At 42.4% G+C, this 24,970-nt stretch overlaps 4 protein-coding genes across 4 annotated transcripts; 1 reads left to right on the plus strand and 3 right to left on the minus strand.

Annotated features, from left to right (window-relative positions):
* Nucleotides 1–2,098: 2,098 nt before the first annotated feature.
* scdb (stearoyl-CoA desaturase b) lies at nt 2,099–8,461 on the minus strand. Its single transcript, XM_070977095.1, has 5 exons — nt 7,924–8,461; nt 6,953–7,083; nt 6,079–6,284; nt 5,166–5,398; nt 2,099–3,839 (listed from the first exon to the last, which is right to left on the minus strand). The coding sequence occupies exons 1-5, from the start codon at nt 8,156–8,158 to the stop codon at nt 3,640–3,642; spliced, it is 1,005 nt and encodes a 334-aa protein (XP_070833196.1). The 5' UTR covers nt 8,159–8,461; the 3' UTR covers nt 2,099–3,639.
* Nucleotides 8,462–10,898: 2,437 nt separating this feature from the next.
* Nucleotides 10,899–13,828, minus strand: trmt2b (tRNA methyltransferase 2 homolog B). The gene is made up of 2 exons (XM_070977094.1): nt 12,799–13,828; nt 10,899–12,314 (listed from the first exon to the last, which is right to left on the minus strand). The coding sequence occupies exons 1-2, from the start codon at nt 13,648–13,650 to the stop codon at nt 11,691–11,693; spliced, it is 1,476 nt and encodes a 491-aa protein (XP_070833195.1). The 5' UTR covers nt 13,651–13,828; the 3' UTR covers nt 10,899–11,690.
* Nucleotides 13,829–13,887: 59 nt separating this feature from the next.
* Nucleotides 13,888–18,398, plus strand: dnajb12a (DnaJ heat shock protein family (Hsp40) member B12a). Its single transcript, XM_070977096.1, has 9 exons — nt 13,888–14,038; nt 14,393–14,570; nt 15,063–15,208; nt 15,305–15,475; nt 16,146–16,225; nt 16,313–16,422; nt 16,513–16,685; nt 16,924–17,066; nt 17,807–18,398. The coding sequence occupies exons 1-8, from the start codon at nt 13,906–13,908 to the stop codon at nt 17,043–17,045; spliced, it is 1,113 nt and encodes a 370-aa protein (XP_070833197.1). The 5' UTR covers nt 13,888–13,905; the 3' UTR covers nt 17,046–17,066; nt 17,807–18,398.
* Nucleotides 18,399–19,052: 654 nt separating this feature from the next.
* On the minus strand, nt 19,053–20,357 carry LOC139340943 (DNA damage-inducible transcript 4 protein-like). Its single transcript, XM_070977097.1, has 2 exons — nt 20,085–20,357; nt 19,053–19,892 (listed from the first exon to the last, which is right to left on the minus strand). Exons 1-2 carry the CDS (start codon nt 20,251–20,253, stop codon nt 19,387–19,389), a joined length of 675 nt encoding a protein of 224 aa, XP_070833198.1. The 5' UTR covers nt 20,254–20,357; the 3' UTR covers nt 19,053–19,386.
* Between the last annotated feature and the right edge of the window lie 4,613 nt (nt 20,358–24,970).

Below are 24,970 nucleotides of genomic sequence, written 5' to 3' on the forward strand. Positions count from 1 at the left end.
AGAATTGCACGTGACGATGTTTTAGTTGTTATTCAGTCACCTGCAAATAAAACGACACACAAATAGCTTAATTTTCTGTTTTATACAACGTATATGTACATGCGCATAATGAATTCTTTTGTGACACTTATTAATGTTTTCCTGTAATGTTGTAATCATTAAAATTTACCAATGACACGACTTGCATTTCAAACAGAGAATGATCCCCCCCATCAGAAAAGAAAAGGCGGATGGAGCCAGAGTGAAGGCCTGACCAGATATGGGACATTTGCATCACTAATCCAGACGGTCCCTACTAACACTGCATGAAGGGTTATTCCTCAGTAACCCCGTCTGACCCTTAGGACCCTTTCCTTTGGCACAGGCAGCCCTTTAGCAATCTTCTTGTGTGCAAATTAGGATTAGAGAGGGGGGTAGAGTGATTTGGAGGGGAGTGGGACTTCTGAGGGATGTTTTTGGATTAAGATTTAAGGAGGAATGACTTGTAAAATGTGACAACCGCAGGATCCACCCTGTTGTTTCAGCATTCCAGCCCCAAATGCGCGCAGTTCTGCCTGTCATCTCCAAACTGTCCTCAGAATGTAAAATATAGCGGCACTTGTAGCTTTTGCACACATTTAATGGCATTTAATGTATAAAAAAATATAAAAACATTCGTCGTTTATCTGAATAATTTCAGTCGACTAAATTGTGACATCCGATCCACTGAAAAGTCTTTTATGTTGCACAAGTTTGCGCTAAACGCGTCTGAGTGACCACAGCGCAGCGTCTGATCCGTCTGGCAGCGTGACCACACCGAGGTGCTACATGCCGTGAGGAGGATGGCCTGACAGTCAGCAGCCAATGGACAGAGGGCTGATGTCACTGCTGGGGCAACGGGGATCAGCAGTGGTGGGACCACTTACAGTACATGTGGACCGACTCGTGGTTGCAGTCTGTGGCAGCATTTTGCCAGAAAAATCACCAATAGCGACAAACAGAGTCACACAGACTGTTTTTCTACAGAACAGAGGAGGATGCACTGTGCTGGCTGTTGCTTTCATTTGCTATGAAGTAATTCCCCAGCAGAGGGAGCAAGCTCACACATGCTTTTAATGGTTGAAAGATGTGGTGATAAGCAAAACCCAATGACCCCAGTGATGAAAGTCTCCTTTGGCTTGCCCACTCCTGAGCAAATCAGGCTGAGATAACGGAAGCTAGCAGCTTCAACAGGCCTGATACATGGCCTCAGCCCATCTGACCTCTAACAGGAGGACAGTGATGGCAAAAAAAAAAAAAAAAAAGTCTGCAGGAGTGCACAGTTGCAAAACATTCTTCCATATCTACAGAAATCTCAAGGTCCTCGAGGAATGCGCAGACAATATCTGCAGATATTTTAAATATGTATGGTGGTGTCACGGGTGCAGCCATGTTTCAACAACGTCAGATGTGTTGTGAGACAAATGAGTCAAGCATGACCGGCTGAGGTAGATCCCCCATCAGCACAGGCATGTGGACAGTAGAGCAGGCTGCTAATTAACAAGAACAGCACGTGCAAAAACAGGAGAGGGCAGCTGAGCTTCTGCGGTTCGATTATGTCAGCAGCGAGATGGAGATAAAAACAGTCATTGTTGACGCCCGTTGGAACAACTCACGGGATCAGTATGTGACAGCATGTCGTGCACATGGACTTTTTTCAAAGCCATGCACACGTCAGTAAAGATCCCAAGATTTCCAAAAATGTCAACACCATATGTCTGCGCGTATGTATACTGCAGTATGGAGGTGTGTATTAAATAATGCACAATGAAAACAGCTTAATTTACATTTAGGATCATGAGATTTTTGGTTTCTGTGTGCAGTTACAACCCATATTTTCCATTTAATGACTAAGCACCAAGTTTCTTTTATTTGTGACACTTATTTTATTCTTTATACATTTTATAAAACACTTTATTACCTCTGAATTGCTCTTTATAGTTGTTAATTTAATAAGTAATAATCAGTAGAAGTTACTATTGTAGTATCTATAAACCACTGATCAAGAAAGTAGCAGAAGTAGTATCATCTATACGAATACGGAGTATTACAGAATTCCAACAAAAACAGCAAAACATACTTTGTCACAAGTAGAAAATTTGGTTTATTTATGGTACATACAGTGGGCAAAAACATTCTTTGAAAAAAATGTGCCGTTCTTTAAGGCATTCAAACTTCAAGAAGTTAACACTGTAGAAAATTGTTGCTTCGTAAAATAGGAAGTGTGACAAATACAACAGTATCATTGATGATATCGTAACAAGTTTGGATCTTGTTTTAGAGCAAAGTATTTGTTTGGTTCCACACGTGTTAAATCATAGTAACTCATCATTGCTGTTGGTTTATCTTTTCCTTTTCTTGAATGGTCCCACTTTGTCTATTATAAATAATTGATTTCAGGATTTTGAAGTGCTTTTCTCAAATAGACAGACACCACACAGCCATGATTAGACAGAAGATTTAAGCCCTAATTTAGTTCCATAACTTGCGTTTTTTTTTTGTTTTTTTTTTAATTTTCCAAACAGGTGTGCAACCCTCATAAGGCATTTGGGCAAGAGTCCTGACACGTTTCAATATCACACAGCACAAAAAGGTAAATGCACCTCCTACACATGCCTCGTTGGCCTTATCTGAGGGACAGAGAGACCTTATATATCTGAGTGTGTTTGAAATGAATACAAAAATAAATGCAAACAATTCTCTCTTTTCAGATTAAGAGTGAGAATTCTGGTTCAGCGTTTCAGTCCAGAGGCGTCCACATGAAAAGGGTTAATGATGAAGTCTGAGGCCGCTTCACTGCTCAACCACAGGTAGACCCTGCGTTAATCCAGAGAACTCGATCCTCATTAGGAGCCCCGTGGACACCGGGTGTGAAAATATCCCAAATTATAACACTCTGAGCCGTATTCACCCAGGGGTTACTCTGATATGATAAATGGGGACAGTCAAGACAAGCATTGACCGTCTTGGTGTTGGCATTGAACGCGGCAGCTTACGATTTAGTAAGACTACACGCTTACCAAAAATAAAGAAATGCCTTAGCTTGAAATAGACAAACAAATATCAAGATGAAACTCCACTCCTTGCAGAATGAAACTTAAAGTTAGAGTGAAAGGCCCTCATCCTGGCCTGCTGAGAAACCTCACTGTTAAGGGTTTCAATAAAGCTTTCAAAAGTGCCAAAGACTATCAATAAATAGCACATTAACAAAAAAAGACATACAGTAAATTATTCTGTAATTGCTGCTTTTACACACCGCTCACACAGACTTGTTTGGTTGTTCTACGGCCGCCAAAAGAGACTTAAATCCCAATTAGCCTTTTTCATTCTCGTCGTGCCTGTTTTTAATATTATAGTGAAAAAGCTGTGCTTGCACATGTAGCCAAGTTGCTGGCTGTGGCTAATAGTCAGTGAGGACACTTCAAAACTTAAGTGACCCACACAATTTATGGAAAGGTCTACTACTCTTTAAAGCCAATATTAGTCTCCGGAAGAGGTTTAACTTATAATCAGAAGCATGGTAATCACCCCCCCATCACTAAAATGCTGCTATACCTGCTGCTACGTTCTGTCTTGGTTTGACACGTCGGTATCAATTGCAGAGCGTGGAGCGAGTGTGGCTCAGCCACTTTTGTAGCTGCCGTCACCCGTTCGCTGTATGCGAGCAAGGATCGTTTCCTTCAGCACCCTCTTGCGGTCCTTGGCCAAACCCAGGAAGCACATGGCGTCGATAAAGGCGGTGGTGAAATTGAGCTTGTAGCCGAACTCGCTGGTGGAGTAGTCGAAGGGGAAGGTGTGATGGTAGTTGTGGAAGCCTTCCCCTGAAAACCAAAGGATAAACTGTGTTTTAATAACTTCAGTGATGATGTGCAGCTACAGTAGAACAACATACTTGATGATGAACTTTACACTCATTTGATCACATCACAGAACTGTGGCGCAGTGACAACCAACCATGGGACCGACAATGAGTGTGACGCGGGGATGATTTTTTGGATCGAAAAATCTTAAAAGGCCGACTGTCATGTAATTTGGAAGCAACCAAAATCAGATGTGCTCAATTAGTCTCCCATCATTATGAAAGCTCTTGGTTGTCATGCTAACAGCCAAGTTGCGCCCACAGCTTTAGGACACGGGATGACTAACAATCCCGTGGAGCATTGCAGCAGAAAGCATCCACATTTAGACCTTCTTTCAGGGTTTTTTGATTAATGCTGCAACTTCTGTTCCAGACTGCAATCACAGAGCATTTTTACACCACTGGTGACCAGCAGTAAACAGTCCATGAGACCATTTTCACTCTGTTGAACGTTAAGGTGATCATCAGAAATTCACATGTGACCATAAGTGTAAAAATGTACATGCAGAACACTTGGCTACGGTGTTTTACAACTGCATTATTATCGCTGCTCTGGGTGCTAAGGAACAAGTGAGTATCATGGAAAGAACTGCTGCAACTAATTAAAGTGACACAACAGGTGAGACTAAAAAAGGAAGGTGTGAAACTGACATGGAAACATAATTGTTTCCAACATGTTTTTTTTCATTTGGTATCACAGATGCAGGAGAGCACTCACTTAGATGAAGCACAACAACAAAGCAATGCTGCTTGCAAGCTTGGTGGATAAAACACGGCTGACAATGTTCATTCTTGCAAGGCTGCAGTTGAAAGCAAAGAAAAGAAACGTTCTTGTGCAATGATGAGTTCGTGTGTGAATTGAATCGCGTGCGCTGTTTGCCGCATCATAACCTCGTGGTCTCAGCCACCACGAATAAAGTCTTGACTCACGGGAAACAATGATACTGAAAATAACATGAGCCTCTAAATGAATAAATACACAAGTAGAGAGCTGACCAGCTCTAACTTTCAAAGCTAAAACTGGCGCAGGCGGGACAAAGTAAACATCATCCACTGGATTAGCACACTGTCCCACTACAAACGCCAGACTGAATCAGCTTTCAGAGAGCCTCCACTGTGGTTGACTTGACAAGACAAGCTTTCAACGAGTGATGAAAAGATCATTCAAATGTCCCTCAGGCACACAAAGACACTAAACTCCACAAAAATGTGGCACAATGCAGTGACTACATAGCTGCACGTCAGTATTATTTTACTGTCGTGAATAATGAACATGCCGTTTCCTTACCTATGGCACTGAAAGCAACCAGTGGGTTTTCCCTCGGGTTGATGGTCTTGTCATAAGGCCTGTTGCCCCAGATGTGCGCAGCACTGTTCACCAGCCAGGTGGCATTGAGAATCACAGTGTATCTCAAGAGTCCAGGGATGAAGTATCCCACAGCCAAGGACTCACCCCAGAAGTACCAGGGCACCAGCGTGGGTATGAGGAAGCAAAGGATCACCACGGAGAGCTTGTAGTGCCTGAAATGAAAGAACAAACTGTATCTCACACAGATCCGCTCTCACGTGAGCAGAATGAAGTAAAACAAATTTGATTTGGTGGATTCACCATATCACACCTCCAGCTGGTTATTCTTTGTATAATGTCTTAATGTACTTACAGTGGCAATATATGTTTTATACTTACACTACACTGCCTACTATATGTGTACTGTATATACAATATCTAGCAATGTAATTTTACATTGTTATGAGGGCAATTCTAAACATATTAACATGATTATCTCTGGACTTTTTATACAGTAGTTCACTGTACAGTTGATGGGGGCTTCTGATTGGGTGGCTCTGGCCAATGTTAATCTCCTTTGCGTGAGAGCACAAGTGAAAATCTGGGACGACGTCCAGAAGAGTAGAAATGTTGACAAATGACCAGTCAGTCGATATTATGGAGGCACACTGCGATTTGAGGTAAAAAGCATCCCTTATCAGCAGAGCTGTCCCTAAGTGTTATCAAGGTCTTTATAACAGTGGACTGCTTGGGCCAGGAGGAAATTACTTTTAATGATGATTACATGTGGACTCTCGCTGTGGCTGACAAGGATCTGTTCCGCCTGCATCTTTGAGCTCCTTACAGTGAGACACATTTGGCAAGGACAGCAGCAGTAAACCCCCAAAACAAACTCTGGGTAATGTTTGCTCACCGTCTCTGGAACATGACCACTTTATCTGCCTTCAGGTCTGACAGTTCCAGTTTTCTGCCCTTTTCAATGACATCGGGATGTTTGCGGACCAGCAGCCAACCAACGTGGGCAAAGAAGAACCCCCGCGTGGCATTATGGGGGTCTGCGTCCGTCTCGGAGTACTTGTGGTGGACACGGTGGTCCCTCGCCCATTCAAATATGTCATTCTGCTCCCAGGGACACAGGCAGAGATGGAGAAGATTACATAAAGGCACCCATAGATAGACCATCAGATTAAGGTCAGGGATCATGTGGTAACAAAACAATAAATGCATATCACTCAGATTACATAATTTTACTTTATGCACCATCATTTGATAATCATACCATTGCTACTTTATTTTGGCTACTAAATGCAGGAACAAGCACATGTGACGAATATTCCCTATGATCCCTTCCAGGCAAGTTTTTAAGATACATCAAAAGACTGCTTTGAGTACTATTTTATATCTAATCTTAAACTGCCTATTTGAAAATTATTAAAATCTTTTCCCTCATTAGAGAATGTGGGATCTATAAAAATGCAAATATTATTCATTTCACAAGTTTAACTGCTGGACACAAGATGTCTCAAACAACAAAGCGCGCTCTCTGTTCGAGCACTAGCGCTTCAAGTTTCATCACACTTGTGTGTGGCGCATGTTGGACCAGGATTGGCTTCAAAAGCAATTGTGATGTCACAAAATCCTGCTCATTCATCCACATGTTAAGTTGTATGTGAAAACAGCCCTCGAGTGTCAAACTCTGCACACGCAGTGCATCGTTCTGCTCCAACATCACGGGCGAGCGCTTGCCACGGAATCGATGGGAATATTTCCACGTTTCTCTGATTTACCTGAAAGGCCATGGAGTTGCCGAGAGCGAGGAAGACTCGCAGGGGAAAAGACGCCTTGTACGATCTGTGGCTCCATAATCTGTGCGCACCAGCAGTCACACCGAGAGCGCTGATGAGGTAGCACACTGCAGCTGGAAGAAAGGTGGAAAGGACAGATGTCTTAGGGGAAACTATCACCACTACGCTGAGATTAATTTTACACCCATGAGAGCAGAGTTCACTGGCACACCATGTTCTTTCCATTACAGCCAGGCCTCTTTGTTCAGAGAAAAGTCATCTATGCAGGGAGATGGGCTGGCGGGAGCACACAGGTCTGCCCTCACACTTTTGTTGTTCTAAAACTGCTGAATGTGTTTCTATGTCAAGCCTAGACAAGACTACCCAGGATTTGAGAACCGGGGGCTTCTGACTGGCAAAGAGCATTCTGTTGTGGTGCCACACAGCTCACAATGGGATGACTATGGGAATGGTGATTGTGCTTTGTTTTGCCCAGTGAAATAATATGCAGCTCAGCATTGCAAAGAGAGGGGAAAATTATGCAGTGCCAGAGTGGAAACAAAGTTGAGACTGTTCAGGAATTCGAGTCATGCCTCAATAGTCTACATACTGTATATAGGGTACAAATCATAATCATTCAACAAGCATTTTGCCACTGAAATTCAAATACTTCTAATTCAGGAGACGCTACAGAGTCCAACAAGACTAATTAGTTTAGAATCAGCCACAGGTCTGAGCAGTTACAGAAGGGTGCGGAGGCCTACATGCATGGATGTGTGTAATGAAAATTTACAAGGCCAGAGTGACTCATTCTCCATTATTCCCATGGGCATGACCCCTCAGGCAGTATGCAGTGCAGTTAGCAACGATCACTCAACATCAGCACATTCTGTGCCCTGATTGTGTCCTACAGGGAGGAACAACCAACAAACGGTGCAAAGCTAATCCTGCTACAGTGTTTAGTAAATACTTACTCCATGCAAGAGTTAATACCGAGGCGGAGGGAAGGAGAACCAGTCCATAAAGCCCTCCGATATGTAGGAGGGTCATCGATATGATATTTCTCCACACCAGCTTCCTCGGAGGTTTGGGACCCTCTTTCTCTTTATACGTGTCGTCAAAAACATCCTCCACCGTCGATGTGTCTGCCATGGCACCTCCGTTCTGCTGCTTGCCAGCGTGATGATTCCGGGTTTCCGTTTCGGTCATTTTGCTAAAGTGGTTCTGTAACAGCAGTGCGCAGCGGGAGGAGAAAAAAAAAGATGTTGCTCAGTGAAATGCGTACAGCGAGATGCAGGAAGAGAGAGAAAAGTACGGCGGCTGGCTGCGTACATGCAGCAGTCTGTGTTCACTCTCCAGCGGCGCGCGGATAGCGAAGTGCCTCAGAGCGTGCGTCTCTTATAGTCTGGGAGTTATGTCACTGATGGATTTTGGCATGCTGCTGTCGTTTTACTGGTTTACGACAGTTATCTGTCTTATCTCGTGGCACTCATACTGGCATATTCCAGCACTGGTTGTGAAACGCCGCTTGTCACACGTGTTTGACTAAGAGATACCACTTTGAACCAGCGCACCGACTGTCTCTCCCTCTTATCGCTGGCATATCGCTGGCATATACCGACTCTTCCGATGCCACTTTGTCAGTGTCGCTACTGTTAGATTTGAATGTGGGACATGAAAGCTTATTCTTGTTCCACCGCCACAAACTAGGGACTTATGGCACTTTCCATCCGTCATGTGACACATCAAAGCGGTAGCGTCCCTGTTGTTCCACCGGCAGATGCCACTGTGTGCCCACATGTAGCAGCTAGCTACTACGGAAAGCTCGCAGCTAGGCTAATGCCAATTGAGGATTGGTTAATCTTTTATTTCCTCCATTGATTTAATAGTTGATTGGCCCATAAAATGTCAGAAGATGTTAAATGACATCCAAGAACTTTGTCCCGCAACTCAAAGACAGTGATTTTAGTATCAGAGAAGTGAAGAAACCAGAGAAATATTCATATTTAATACGCCGCAATCAGAGAATTTGGACTTTTGCTCAAACAGTACTCAAACCAATTATAAAAATAGTTGCACGTTATTTTAATAGTAGACAATTAATCGATTAATTGTTGCAGCTCAAGCCACCATTACACTTTTGTACTTGGCGAGCTGTCACTGATTTGGTTAATGTTATGCTAAACTAGGCTAAGCTAGCTGAATGGTGAGCCTTCTGGGCAGTGTGACCATTACCTCCAGTGGGACATGATGCACAAGTTGCATAAGTCAGTGGAACAGCAGTGTAAATGCCATGTAGGTATTGCTAGCTAACTCACTCTATCATGTCTCACATGTCTGTGGTCACCTACAGCATCAACGTACCACCAGTCAGATACCACTTTCTAATTGCATGACATTGGCATCTCTGTAAAAAATGTCAATTCAAATTTGTTTGATTTAAATAACTGCTCACCCAAGTTTCGCACCCGCTCTTCACTGCACACGAGGAGGCAAAGCTGCACAGGCTCCGGACGCACGTGAGACACAGGTGAAGAGGAGAAATAAAGACGCGGAAGGTAACGCGGGTCGCCGGTTAAAATGAGGGCGGTATCCTCTTATTGCCTCTACCGAGGTCGTTTTAAACCAATCGGTGGATGGGGAAATTTATCCCATTGGCTCTTTGCTCAACTCCCTCCGTTTCCCCTCTGATCTCATCATATCTGTAATCAATCATCTCATGAAATGTGGCAGAAGGTTGTAAACACAGGTCAGCTCATCTGATACCATGATGTCATACAGTCCTGACTGTCGCCGTGTCAGCAATCAAAAGTTACAATTATGATTATGACTTATGATTGTGACCTTTGCCCCCCCACTGACATGTCACTCCTTTCCGGGCCAGTACAGTCACAGGAACCGTCCCGTGGAACTTTTATTGGTTTTGCAAGAGTCACTTAAAATTTCAAAAGCATGTCTGGTCGGACATGGATGTCAACTGTGGCCAAAATATCACAACTTTTAGGAGATGCAGTACATTTTTGCTGTAGAAAACATCCAAAAAAAAAAATAAAATAAAAAAACCCTCAGAAAATTAGACAAATAAGTGGGAGTTTGTGTAAAACTTTGCAGGTAAGACGTGATTATATTATATGACAGACTTTTCAAACTTTTTCAAACTGCTATTGGTAAATAAACAACTGTGTATTGTGAACAAACTTTTCTTCCCAAATGTTTTTCACATTTTGGTTTATGTTTGCAAGAAAGGAGTAAAGAAAAAAAATGAGACACTGACAATGAGCTCATTGTCAGCACACTGTGAGTGTTGTGGGGGTAAAAAAGTTCATTTCCCAGTCTTTTTAACGCTGGTAACCCATGATTTGGTCCGTGAATATCATCATCCCATTACCTCACTCAAGAGATAAAGGAACATCCGATCAGCCAAGGTCACACTGTCGCAATGTATGAGCTCGTGTCAACTATGGTAAATTTTCAAGAACAAAACTTTCATTACGTTATGACCTTTAACCTCCTAAGACATGTACTCTTGCATGGCATGCATTTTTAATTTCTCTTTGTTATTTGGGCTGATTGGGACCTAATGAGTGTAAAAACAAAGAATTATCAGTGAATTATTATTTTTATGTTCTATATTATTATTTTTATGTTCTATATTATTATTATTATTATTATTATTATTATTATTATTATTATTATTATTATTATAAGCAGTATAATGTCCTCGTATGTGGACGCCAGGTCCAAGGAGGTTAATGAACTGGAATGAATGGGACATTTCCTAGAAGGACGGCTCCAGAGAAGTTGTAATGGCGCCATCCACTGCACAGATATAGAAACTACAGGCAGACCAGGACACGCACTGCTGCTTGTAGCAAATGTGAGCTTGTGAGATACAAATGGAACCAAAGCAGAATCAAATCAACATTAGTGTCAACGATTTAAAAGTATGCTATGAGCTTGACAAAGTAGCATTTATTGTAGGGTTTTTGTGTGAGACTGTATTACACTGTCCACCTTTTGTAGTAATCACAGTCTCGCTCAGACGAACAACATCCCACTGCAGGGTTTGAAGTGTTTTCAATCATTCTTGTTAGTTAGTGCTCTGTTTCGGGTATGAAGTGAGGTCACCTTACCAGAACTGAAAAGGCTGCAACTAATGATTATTTTCATTCTCCAATAATATGCCAATAATTTTTACAATTATTGGTTGACTCTTTAAAATGTCAAATTCTAAAAAGAATGCTTATTACAACTTCCCAAAGCTTGAAGTGACAACAGTTCAAATCCCAGAGAGTCTTCACAAGAAGTACAAAGTAAAAACAAAGAAAAACAGCAAACCCTTATATTTAAGAACCTGAAACCAGCAAAAGCAAACTGCTTGAAAAATGTCTGAAAGAATTAATCAATTATCAAAACAGTTGGCAATAAATTTTGTATCAATGGACTAATCGATAAACCAGCTACTCATTGCAGTAACATCTTTGACTTTTGGACTGTGAGCTGGACCAAACAAGCTACTTCTAAATGTCACCTTTGACTTAATTACTTGTTGCAGTCCTGAAGAGGTCTAATCAAGAAAGTAAACTTAAAAAACACCTGTGTGGGTCAACTATGAGGAGAAGATTATTGTACAGGTAGAAACTTTTTCTCATATACAGTCCATCATACTCAACTTCACAACAACTTTCTAAAGTTATCATATCTGAAGGGTTTCAGCCCACCTCTGAACAAAATGTGCTTGCTACCGCTCAAAAAGCAGCACCAGTTCACAGTGAGGAGTATGTGGGAACAAATCCACAGGCACAGCCAGAGTTGGAGAAAATGCATCTCCTGTGAGTTTCTTCTGTGGGTCAGGTGCACAACAAAGCTCCCTGAAGTTCCTCATAGCTTCTCCATCCGGTTTACAGGAAACATAGACCAGCCTTCGGACAGCGGGTTGGTTTCGTAAAGCTCGGACAACTCTGTGGTGCAGGCCAGCTCGAGCAGGGTTTACCACAGCTGCCACGAGGCCTCCGCCTGCGGAGCTCAGCTGAGACATGAGGCCAGGAAGTACCACCTCCGCCTTCCCAGGGATAAACTCACAGTTCAGTACATTACTAAGAGCTGCATTGTGTCTAGCATCCTCCACTGCCTGTTCTATGAGCTCTATACCAATAATTCTGTCCACTCTGGGAGATGCAGTGATACCGATGGCACCTGTCCCACAGCACACATCGAGGAGAGTACCGTCTACTTTTGCTCCTCCTGGTCGTTCCTCATGGTTTGGGACACACAGGTCTCTCACTGTGCTATACAGCACCTCAGCAGCTGCCTGGTTCACCTGGAAAAAGGCATCGGCAGAGATACGGAACTTGAAGCCGAGCAGCTGTGGATGACAAAACAATACAGAGATGACAAACAGAACATAAGCATACATGGATTTTGTGCTACCTGCTCGCCTCCTGTCTCTTAGTGTCTTTGTGTCACTAATCTGCGCCAGAGAGCATGCATTACAAACAGCACGAGAAGTTTGACAGACAGGTGGGGAGGGTCTAATGGAAGATACGACCACACTGCATCGTGGGAACTGTAGGATCCAGTGTTTCTGGAACTTGACCCATATTAGGAAAGAAATTTCCAGATATCCTGGTCTGTACTGCATCAATTTAAACCATTCTTTTTAAATCATTCCCTCCCAAGTCCCCAAACTCTATGGCCCTCCAATACCGAATCAGTGGTGACCTCTGAATTTTTATTTCTTTTTTTTTGGCTGTGGGTTAGACAATAAGTGAGGCAGCTTGCGATGGGCATGTTGCCCATATTGCAATGTTTGCTGTTTGTTGTAGTTTTGACATGATGGTGAATGTTACCTCCTCGTATATGTGTGGCTGACCATGGAGGAGCTGGTAGGGCGACTCCTCATGAGTGCAGCGAGTCTTGGTGGACTCCTGGAAGAACAGTGAGTCCAGCTGACAGACTGATCCAGGCCCCCGCGTGAAGTAATCCACCAGGTCAGCCTTATGGACTGCCACCTCTTCTGAGGTGAGCGTCTGGGGGTGAAAGTACACGATAGCCATAGCGTGGCCCTCTGTGTTGGTCCTCACTGTCACCTCTCTCCAGTGACCACCAGTGTGAAAGAGCAAGCAGGGCTCCAGGGAAGACTGGCGGATGAAGTCCTGGTAGCACCTGGCTACCAGCTTGTGCTTCTCCGGCATGTTGAGCAGGTGGTCTCCATTGACGCAGACAATGTTTCTCTTCCTGCCTGTGCCCATGAAAAATCCAACTGTTTTTGGATTTCCATCCACTCCTCTGTTGACAGAAAACGTAGACTTATTGCGGTAGCTGTCTCTCACAGGTGATGGCAGAATAGGCAGGACAGGGAAGCTGAGTTTACCTGTGACAGGTGATGAGGACGGGGATTGTAAATCACCTGACAGATACCCGCATAGCTGAGACAGAATCGCTTCCTGATGCTTTTGCTTGAGCTCGAGTTGCTCATCGTAACTGAGCCTCCACAGAGGGGTGACCACATCAGCCAGCCTTTCCCCCCAGGACAGATGATCAGTCCAGGGAGGTTTCTTGTGGCGTTTCTTTGATGGTGGTGTCCTCTGGTCAGCTTGAATAGTGTCATTTGTTGAAAACAACAGACAGGTTTGCCTCAAAGTACACATAAACTTGCGTTTGACAAACACTGACCTGCTCCATGTAGCTGCCAAAGACATCTTTTCTTTCAGAGAAGTAGCTGTTATGGCCGAGGATACTGCGAGTGTCAGCCTGTATCACGAGGATTGGAATTATATTAAATTAACACCAGTGACTGTAAATATCAGTGTTTACAAGACCATTTTCTGTCGGGCGTTCTTAAAGAGCACGCTGGCGCTTCAAGTATTCTGTAATGACGTATTAATTAAGAGACACATAGCGTCAACGTCATCTCCGTGCGTCGCAGGGCAAGTAAACATTTCCGCTGTATCGCGATGGACTCAAACAAGGACGAAGCAGAGCGGTGCATTAAAATAGCTCAAATTGCGATCAGCAACGATCAGCAGGACAAAGCCAGGAAGTTTCTGGAGAAAGCACAGCGCCTGTTTCCGACAGATCAGGCTAAAAGTACGTCGAATAAACGTCTGTTTCGATAGGGATTTTATGTCAGATGGTGGGCCGTCGCTTTGAAACCGAATCAGCTAACGTTAGCATTACTGTCTTAACGCTACACCAGCTGCTCCCAACAGAAGCTGGTATTTGTAGTTTTTAAGTCCACCCACCCGCGATTTCCGTAATATATTTGGTGATTTAATGTCTTAAATAGGTGCTTGCTTATCCACAGTTAGCATTCACATCATTGACGTCCTTACTAGCAGCTACATTGCTAACCATTAGCTTATTACGCTCGTGAATTAGCTTACTAATTCGGAAGCAGGCTCGGGTGGGATCCCTGATTAATATTCACGACTTTCTTTTCAGATTTACTGGAGTCGTTAGCGCGGAATGGAAAGCCTCCAGATGAGAATGGCGGTCCTGTGAACGGAGACGGACCCACTATGAGGCACCGAGGCCACGGAGAGGAGGCTGATGTGTCCGCACAGAGGGCCACAGACTCAACCAAATCATACACTGCAGAGCAACTGGAAGCTGTCAGAAAGTCAGTGAACATGTGGATCTGTTCTTTTGTTTTTATTAATAACGTTAATCACTTCGTAGTACTACAAACGACAGAGTAGCGCTAATTAAATGAAGAGGCACATGTTTTACTCAGTACCCTGATGTTAGTCAATATTGTGACGGCATATTGGTTGTATTCTGTAGTATATTCAACCCGTCGTGAGGTGGGGGCTGTGGTCTCTGAGAAAATACCTGTAATGTCAATATGCGATGACCAACCAGCTAGAAGCACTGATCATGTCACGAAGTTTTAGTGAGAAATATTATTTGTAATGGGATGCTATGGAAGGATAGGATATTTCAGACAATACGTAGTTTGATAAATGAAATATGATTTATGTTGGAGGGATTTAAACAACAAGAAAACTGCATTCTCAGAAATACTATGAAAGTGCAAGTTAAATATTGATATATATTATATATCTATAAAATATTAATAATTAACAGATATAATAATCTGTTTTTTTTGCAGGATTAAGAGCTGCAAAGATTATTACCAAATTCTGGGAGTTGAAAAGACGGCCCCCGAGGAGGATCTTAAAAAGGCTTACAGAAAGCTGGCTCTGAAGTTTCACCCAGATAAAAACCATGCACCTGGAGCCACAGAGGCATTTAAAGGTAAATTAAAAGTCATTTCCAGTTCTGCTCTGTGAAGGACATGTAAATGTTTGCTTACTAAGTGCAAATTTGTGTGGGTTTTTTTGTGTTTTTCAGCTATTGGTAATGCCTACGCCGTGCTGAGTAACGCTGAGAAACGAAGGCAGTATGATCAGTATGGAGAGGAGAGATCACACCCAAGCAGACACCGACAACATCGTGACTTTGAAGCAGATATCTCACCTGAGGACCTCTTCAACATGTTCTTTGGTGGAGGCTTCCCATCAAGTACGTAGAGGTTGGATCAATATATGGCCAGGCAGGGTGTTGCTGTACATTGGTGCAGTGCCATATTTTGTTTTTCATGTTTGGAGTAACACGTGTATATGCCTCGGTAAACCAATTAATGTGAGAGCAAGCCAGTCCTCTGAACTGTGTGCTGCCTAACCAGAGAATTAACTTATATGACTATGTGGGTGAAACTGAAAATGTCCCAGAGCGGTTTTTAGGTTGCTGTTTGGAAAGCAGAAAGCCAAACTGTTCCTAACACACAAAGCCAACAATTGGCTGGCAATCATTTGGCCTTGTATTACTGTCACCGGTTTTTGTACTGGGTCTCGCCCTGTTGGCTCCACTCAGCCCTTATTAGCAATCCTTCTCTGACCAGAGTCAGTGAAATAAAGCTGCCTGTGAATCTCATTATTTTTTGTAGTATTTGGAGTAGACGGGTCTAAATCAAAGAAACTCCCCTGCAAATGGTCATTCTAACTAAATAACATGGTTTACTTGACCCATCTCTTTGAGAATGTAGGTCTGCCCGCAAGCTCAGCTCTGTCTGGTTGAATATGTGATAGTCTGAGCTGTAATTGAGGCCTTGATTTCACATGGCTAAGAGTTGCAGCACAACACAATGCAACATTGTGTTTTTGTAATCTTTATTTTCTTCAATTCTTTCTAGGTAACGTTCACGTTTACAGAAATGGAAGAATGCACTTTGCACATCACAATAGGCAAGAAAGACGAGAACAACAGAGAGATGTAAGTCCTGTCTGTAACACTTTAAGAGTTTTATAGTAGCTGATGTGCTGTTTAATCTGCAATCAAATATATTTCCTGTCTTCACAGGGAGGCCTGGCTCTGTTTGTCCAGCTGATGCCCATCTTAATCCTCATCATTGTTTCCGCTCTCAGCCAGATGATGGTCACCCAGCCTCCTTACAGCCTTAGCTACCGCCCGTAAGTGGTCACTCGGAGAGCTTTCCAAGGTGGTGTGAAAATGTCTCAACGTCCGTCTCACTCTGTTATTATATCTTCTCTCTACGTCAGGTCAGCTGGACATATTCACAAAAGGCATACATCAAACCTGAAGGTGCCTTTTTATGTGGGAGACCGTTTCAATGAAGAATTTTCCGGGAATAACCTGAAGAATGTGGAAAGAAGTGTAGAGGAAGACTATATCTCCAACCTCAGAAACAACTGCTGGAAGGAGAAGCAGCAGAGTAAGTTTAACTGCACCAAACAGTTCTTCAAATTATTGATTCACCTGTTGTTTTCTCAATCAATCAGTTTACAAAGCCCAAGCTTACTTATTTAAATAGCGTTTTTTTGTCCGACCAACAGTTCAAGACCCAAAAAGATATTTAATTTGCTATCATAAAAGACTAATAAAACCTGACTGACTCATGAGTAGTTGATAGAGACCCAGCGTACTGACATATTGTGCTCTTGTACTTTCAGAGGAAGGCTTACTGTATCGTGCTCGTTACTTTGGGGATTCTGAGTTGTACCAAAGGGCACAAAGAATGGGGACTCCCAGCTGTTCCAGACTATCTGAGATTCAGGTTATATTGGATGGCTAGAAACCACTTGCGCACATACGGGTAAGTTGCCACAAACCTCACGGTGACATTGCAGTACGATTGCTGCTGTATACAGTAAATGAACGGCAAAGACTCCTGTGTTTTGCATGTTTTATCCCTCTATCTACAGATCACACACACCCACTCTTCATGACAGTTAACAGTTTTCCAAAGCACACCACGTTTTTGGATGGATTCCCTGCCTACCAGGCTGCTGTCCCCATTCATTAGAGTTAAAACCCCACACCTCCAATATGTTATCTGTTACAGCAAGCATTTAGTCAGCTGTAACTTGTTGATGCACGTTAAGTTGCAAGCAGGGACTGACATCTGATATTAAAGAGTCAGCTGCGTTGTCTCAGATGTCAGGGTTTCCCACAAGCACTTTACGACTCTGTCAAGAAGAGCTTTTAAAGCACGTCCCACTCATAGCTGCATTAGCATGTGGTGACAGAACTTTGACCAGTAAGAAGGCAGCAATAAAGGTTACTGACAGAGCCGACAAGGGTTGGGCCTCTAAGCTGTTTTAATACCAAAGTAAATCAAAACTTACAGCAGCCTGGAAGGTAGGAAATACATTTTAAAAACACTTATGCGGCTAACACATGCAAAATTGTCAGTATGATCTTTTTCTTTCTAGCTGCTCCACTGACAGAAATGAATGATTTACGCAGAAGTGTGTCTTGTAGGAATCCAATAAAAGCTCATCCTGTGTAGAGTGACGGCTGCGTAACTACCAGTGATTCTTTTGTTCTCCTCAGGTTCGTCGGTACTTGAATCAAATTAGAAGAAATCGGTCAGAGCCCACTCAAATCGGAGCATAATTCTGCAGCAAACCAAGAGAATCAAAAATGCCTTACGTGCAGTGGGCAGCAGACCTCATCAGGGAACCTCTCTGCAACTCGGTGTAGATTGACTTCCTGTAGAACTGTGAGAAGCTTTGAGTCGAGTGCTGACATTTTCTTCCTCTAGTGTCTTCAGGACGGTGAGAGTCCGCTTGTCGTCACGGCGGAAAGTAAGAGCATAGTTGTCTATTTGAACGGTAAACGAAGCTGCTAAGATAAGCTTTCTCTGTCCCAGTCTTTTTGTTTTCTTTTTTAACATTTTGAGAAACCTCATGGCCTTCTCATAGACAGATGTCTGAGCCACCCACAAGGAAAGTGTGTAATTTTTATAGTTCCTACCAATGTAAATATTCATTTTACTTTTAACAGTGCAGGGTTTATTGGAGTTAATATCATTTACTATAATGTTATTATGTGGATTTGCTTGTAGCCTGTTGGATCATAACTATTGAAAATTGTTGCACAAATAAAAGTAAACCATATTTATTAAATTAACATGCTAAAATTATATGAAGGTTTCTTTGAATTAAATTTGTCCAATGGTTGTCTGGTGCGTATTTTCTCTCAACAAATCCAAACCAACATCATTGTTAGTGACTCTCTGAGCTGTCCTTGCTAAATGCTAACATCAGCATGCTAAATATGGTCACTGTAACAATGCTAGCATGCTGCCGCTTAGCAGGCATCACATTTACCATATGGTCACCATGTGAAGTTTCAGGTGTTAGCATTGTAATATTTGCTAATAACCACTAAACTCAGTGTACAGCCATGGTTGATGATCATTAATTTTGCGGATATTTGCTCAGAAACCCTTTTTTTTTTTTTTTTCACAACTTTGACCTGATGATGGCACAAGACAAAAAAAAGTTATTAAAGCTCATGCTGAGAGCGACATGAATGTCTGAACCAAATTTCATGATAATCCATCCAGTAGTTGCTGAAACATTTCACTGAAAACCACAAATGTGAACCTGTTGTTGACACAAAGTCACTGGCATTCATCATCTCCATATATTAGATTTTTCAAGATTTATGTTATATTTTATATGTCTGGACCAACACTCGATTGTTGTCCCACTGCTAGCATGGTTACAAACACATTCACACTCTTATGATATCATTGATTGTTTATGAGTTAGAAGAAAACTCACAGCAAATTCATAGAAAATAATTTATTGGTTCTTCTTTAGTTGTTGCAAATACAAAGCACACAAGTGTCAGGTTATATTTGACTATCAAATACATAAGCCATTCCCTTGAGGGTGGGACTTTACATTCATAGGAAAGACACTGGCCCATGTTCAGACATGAGCCTTCATTGTTGAGTCACCTGTAACCAGGTGAGTAGCTGCCATGAGACATACAACACACTAACAAAGACGAACGTGTTTTTTCTGGACCATCTTGTCAGTGCCAGTCAACGTGTTGGAGCCGTAAGATATTTTCTACCTCCTTTCACAGTACATATGACTATCAGGGACAGGAGCGCTTGGTCAGCAGCACTCCTCAATCAGCAGCTCCCCTGAACAATACAGTTTCCTCTTGATAGCCCTGAAGCTTGTACTGAGCGTCAGAGTGTTCTTGTGCCGTGCAGGCGTCTGTGGTGACTCGGTACCCTTGAAGAGCTTCTGAACCTTTGGCCACAGTCCACTGGACTCAAGCCTCAGCAGCAGGGTCACATGAAAGGTTGGGACAAGGGTGGCGTCCACTGCTACCTGGTCCACAGTGCATAGTGGGGCTTGGTCCCCCTTGTCCACACACAAGTCAATGAGTGCCCCCCTGAGCCCGCAAGGCTCGCTGACAGCCAGATGAAGCAGCTCTTGGCTGATATTGTGCAGGAGACAGTCAGGAATGATGAGTTTGAAGCAGCCCAGGGTGTCTGATGCTTCATTGAGGCTTTGTGTTATGGTTGCTACAACCTCTGTAGCCAAGGTCTCCTCCAGAGGATAACAGAAGAAACTGCTGTCTGATTCTGAGAGGGACATGTCTGCCACAGATCCTAAAACAAAAGACAGCAGGTTAAAGTCTTGTCTGGTAGTGCAGGATGCACTAAAAAAAACAAAGGAGGGTATCAGTAATAGCCTCTGCCTTTCTACAATCCAGCTTTTAATGAGTACAAATACACAAAACATATTTATTAGAGTGTGAATCAACAATAGAGCCTCCTGAGACAAAAGGCTGCTAAACTCACCAGTTTCACTCCTGCTGCACTGATGATGTGCTGGGACCCTCTGATTGATCCCCTTCAGCTCAGTCAGCCTCTGCAGCAGATTGCCCCAGGACAGTCGCTTTGGACCCCTGTCCTCCGCTGGAGACGGAGGAAAGCTGCCGTCCAGAGAGTGGTTGCAAGAAAAAGACATTTTCACAAACAAACTAAAAAGATCCGAGTGTTAAAAAGTGCAGTGGTATCTTCTAACAGGCGGCCCCCCACCTCCTGAGCCAGACCAGCTGGAAAACACACTCTGCAACAATGGAACAAAGCGTTAAATACCCAAGCCCGAACGCCCCGCCCCATTGTATTTCTTAACCAATGAGGTTTCAGCTCACGTTCCCAGCTCTCTACCCTGCCTGGTAACATTTTTTTTGATGAGGCGACGGCCTGTCCCCCCACCCGACCCTGCGGGTGATCGACCCCCAACCCAACTTGTACACATAGATTATATTGTTTTAAACTAATTTGACTGACAAACATGAATTCAAGGAGCCAAACCGGCTGGCCAATCAACGTCCGCCGCCATAAATCCATGAAACAATGAAAAGGACACACCCCCTCAGTTTGGGGACAAAAAAAGGGAGAAATGATGAAAGAGCTGTGGAAAGATTCATTGACGTGAGTGGCAGCTCAAACTGACACGTATCGCACGTAGACCTCGTGTTTTGTCTTGAAATGATCGGAAACGTGAGTGCTGACAAATGATTTTTGGATTTTTTTTTTTTTTTTTAATGCATCACAAAGTAGGATTCAGCTTTTGTGATTACAAAGCTCCTGTTTACGATTCTGACTGTGAATTCAGTGATGTGATGGATTATTGTGATTAAAGTACGTTAACATGGGATTTCTTCACGCACTGAGCCTGCACGTGTTAATTGTTTCACTTAGTGTCAGTGATTTTGTTATTTGTGTGCTTCGGTGTATTTTGTGTGTGATAGTGGTGATGATGGATCTTTGAGTCTTCATTCATTTTTGAAAAAATCTGTTATTCTTGTTAGAGAAATTGATTTCCAGAGGCAGCCGACCTGAACTTTTGGATCAACTTTCCTGACTCCTGACTTGAAACACGTAGGCCGACACGCGGACCATCCCCCACCTCTTAACACAATCCACTGCTGCGTAGGATCGAGGTTTTCTGCATCATCAGCTGGCGTTTGCAGCATGAGATTTTGGGATATCATAAATGATTTTAAAATCTCGCAGAGCTGAATGACCTCCCTGTGCTTCAACTTTTGTTAGACACGAGAGTACATAGACCGGTTGGATATAATTCAGTGGAGTGCTGATCAAACAATATTAAAGTATCCCAGATGAATAAGGCTTGCTGCGCATTAAAACTTAGCCCAGGTACCGCTGGGCAAAATTTGTTTGACCAGTTTTGCTAGAAAACAATCTGCAATGCTGGCAGAAATGCTCAGCCTGATGATACTGGTAAAACTGGTTTATATAATTGTGAGCTTATGAATATATTTAGATGGATTTAAGCTTTCATTTTATTTAACTCCACAGCTTTACTGGGAATAGTAGGACTAGCCTTCCCTACATGATGTAATACGCTGTATAAGCAGATGATGGCGCCACTGTACTACCTTCAGATGCCGCGCAATGAAGACGCCTCAACCTGAGCGTTGTGTGTGCTTGCCTGTATGTGCAATGATTATGCCCCAGTGCACCTATTGTTTCCAGTGAATATGCCTATAAACACACAATCTTCCACATGCATTAGCCCATGTGCGCGTGCACCAAAATGGTCACAACTGTGTTTTTTCTACTTCCTCAATGTGTCACTGCAATCCACATCTGGATGAGAAATATTGCACTTAAGTGAGCTTAAGCTTCTAGGCTACACTGTTTGGCATAAAATAGTGTTTGTGCCATGTCATTGGAAAAAAAAAGGTAAAATGGAGAAGAGGAAATAAAGCGTGACAGGCGCTGTGTTTTACAATTCAAACAGGCCTGAGAGAGCTGTTGAGGCTGGCCAGCCTCAGGCTATGTAATTCATGTAGAATAAATCTACCAGCAAATGGATTGTTAAGAATGGATTTTTGTTTCTGGAACAATGTGCTTTAATCTGAGGTGCACCGGAGTGAATCACAAAGAAGAAAAGAAACTATTTTACATGCCAAGGAACATTTTTTTCACTAGGCCAATGGTGTCAAAATAACCAGAGCAAATTATGAGGCACTTAGATGGAAATGCAATATACTTACACCCAAATTAGTGCAGACACAACCCTCCTCTCCAGTCTCTTTAGAATATGCTCATGTTGTTAATTAATTCAAGAAGGGGTACGAGGGTCCCTGGATTGTGTTTGCCAGGCTGTAACTATAGCAACAGCATGCTGTTGTGAGCAGGGTCCATCTCACTGTGACAGCTGAAAGGTTTTGTTGAAGCTATAGTGGAACAATCTTGGTTGCATCAGGTTTTTATCATAGTTCATGACATATAAAGTGGGGTGGTGTCAGCCACTCAGACAACATGATTCCAACCAAAGTAGAAATAAAGTGTCACTCCATATCTGTGGTAAATATCCCAGCATGCAGCCTCTCCTTGCTCTGTCACCACAGCCCCGTCTTTACCTGGAAACCCTGCAGCTCTGAGCTCTGAGTTTGTTTGGATTCATGCGCCCGCGTCGCCTGAAGTTGGAGCTGGGACGGCGTTCCATTTAGATTTTGATTTATTGCTGGAGGAAGCAGAAACAGACCTGCGCTCTCGGGGGGGGGGGGCGCAGGAGAAACTGTGATGTTTGGCAAGTTTTGCTGAGACGCACTCTTCTTTATCAAAGCACTAACGCTTTACACACCAGTTTCAAAGCCCTCTTTTTTTTTAAAGTAACTGCAGCTTAATGGAGTGTTAGTCTCTTTGTTTTTGGCTGACCTTGAACTAGAAATATTGTCTGTGGTTTCCTTATGGTTTGGGTACATTAGGGCAGTGTTTCCCAACCTTTTTGAGCCATTGCACATATTTTACATTAGAAAAATCACAAGGCACACCACAAAACAAAAATGTCACAAAAAGTATATTTATTGAAATATAATGAAAATCTAATCTCAATTTACTCAATTTACTTACTCAGTATGAAACCTGGGCCTGTTTAGTTGAACACTGAACACATTGAAGGAAAAAACACAGGAAGATTTCACCTGATTGGTGCTTTAAGCCTTAGAGCACTAATCAGGCACAGTGGTTGGGAAACACTGCATTAGGGAAAGTGGACGGTCACATGAAAAGCAAGACTTTTGTTTTACAAGCTAAGCTCAAACTGACTGAAATAGCCCTCTGATACAAATGAACTTTTTAAAATGTTTCCAAAGAAAATTTAACACCTCTGTCATTTTATTAAAAAAAAAAGATTAATTCAAAGAAGGTGTGCAGGCGCTGCAATAAACCATACAAAGACAACAAGGTGGTGTCGTGCAACACAGCCACACAATTAAACAAGCTATAAACAACATCAAATGCATGTACAGTGCACAAAATCAATATATATTTACAGCTCCTGCCTGGTGATTATATGCATCGTTATACACCTTTTCTATGTCGCATAACACATTGTTTCATCTTCCAATGATTTTCATGCATGTACAGTACTGTATTTGTGCTTTCTACCATATTTACATTTTTCTTTTATTCTTGTCATCAATGACAAGATATGAGAACTGAATGGAAATATATTTCCCCGAGAAATAGGCTATTATTATTTCCACTACCTATCATCTTGACATAAAGCACCCAAAGGAGCTGGATTATTTGTAGTTTCCAGTTAGGCTTTGTCGTGTGTGTGTGTGTGTGAATGAGCCTTATTATATATATATTGATTGCATGTCATCAGGTTTCCTGATGCATTGCTAAGTGATTGGAGCAGGAGTGACAAAGTCAATGCATACATAATAAACTGTGACCACATGACATCAGACAGAGAAAAAGATCCTGATCATTATTCATAAGTACTCTTACCGTGACTTGTCCCTGAGCAAAGCTATCTCTCATTTTAGAACCACGTGCATTATTTAGCAATGCTGCCAATGCTTTGCTTTTTGTATTTGGTTTTGAATTAAACAAGACTTGCAGAGCTCTTTTGTCTGCTCTTTGAATCTTCAAGCATTCTGGATATCATCTCTGTTTACCATATTTTACAGGACATGCTAATGTTAAATCTGTATTTTAGTTTATATTAGTTTACCTTAAATGTATAGCTAACATTTAGGAAGATATACTTATATTGCTTTTTTAGCCAAAAATGAGGTGAAAAGATTGATACAGATCTATAGGCTACCTGTAAGCTAAATATGACGCTAGCACCAACAGCCAGTTAGCTCAGTTTAGCACAAAGGCCACAAATGCTGAAACAGCTAACATGGCTCTGTCCAACAAAAGTCGCTTAACAACACCTCAACAGCTTACTAACAGCTGATAAGCATATTTCCCGGAAAATGTTGAAAGTGCAAACTTTAATAACATGGACATTTTTTAAGTGAATTAAATTGTAACAGCCATATAAATTTCTTCTCTCAGTAGCATCTTTTCAGGTCCATAAAAAGTAGTAGCTTGTGCCTTATGGCTACCAGGCATTACGGCGTGTCTATAGGAATACAAGGCGCCCGTTGATGTCAGTAGCCAACATGTTTTGTTAATGAGCATCATCTGATCTTTACATTTCTCTGCCCTGCGGCCATCCAGCCATCAAAATTAGACTCCCTCCCATTGCTTCACAAAGCATCAGACATGGGGAATCCACGCTCACATGACTGACGAAGAAGTATTTCCCCTGCTTTTATAAGGAGATTACCTGAAACCCCCTATGGCTCTGTGACTCTAGGATTACTCAGCCATTTTCTCTTTAACTGGCTCCAATAAATGATGTG

The sequence above is a fragment of the Chaetodon trifascialis genome, chromosome 13 (genome assembly GCF_039877785.1).
Source record: "Chaetodon trifascialis isolate fChaTrf1 chromosome 13, fChaTrf1.hap1, whole genome shotgun sequence".
In the NCBI taxonomy this organism is placed as follows: domain Eukaryota; kingdom Metazoa; phylum Chordata; class Actinopteri; order Chaetodontiformes; family Chaetodontidae; genus Chaetodon; species Chaetodon trifascialis.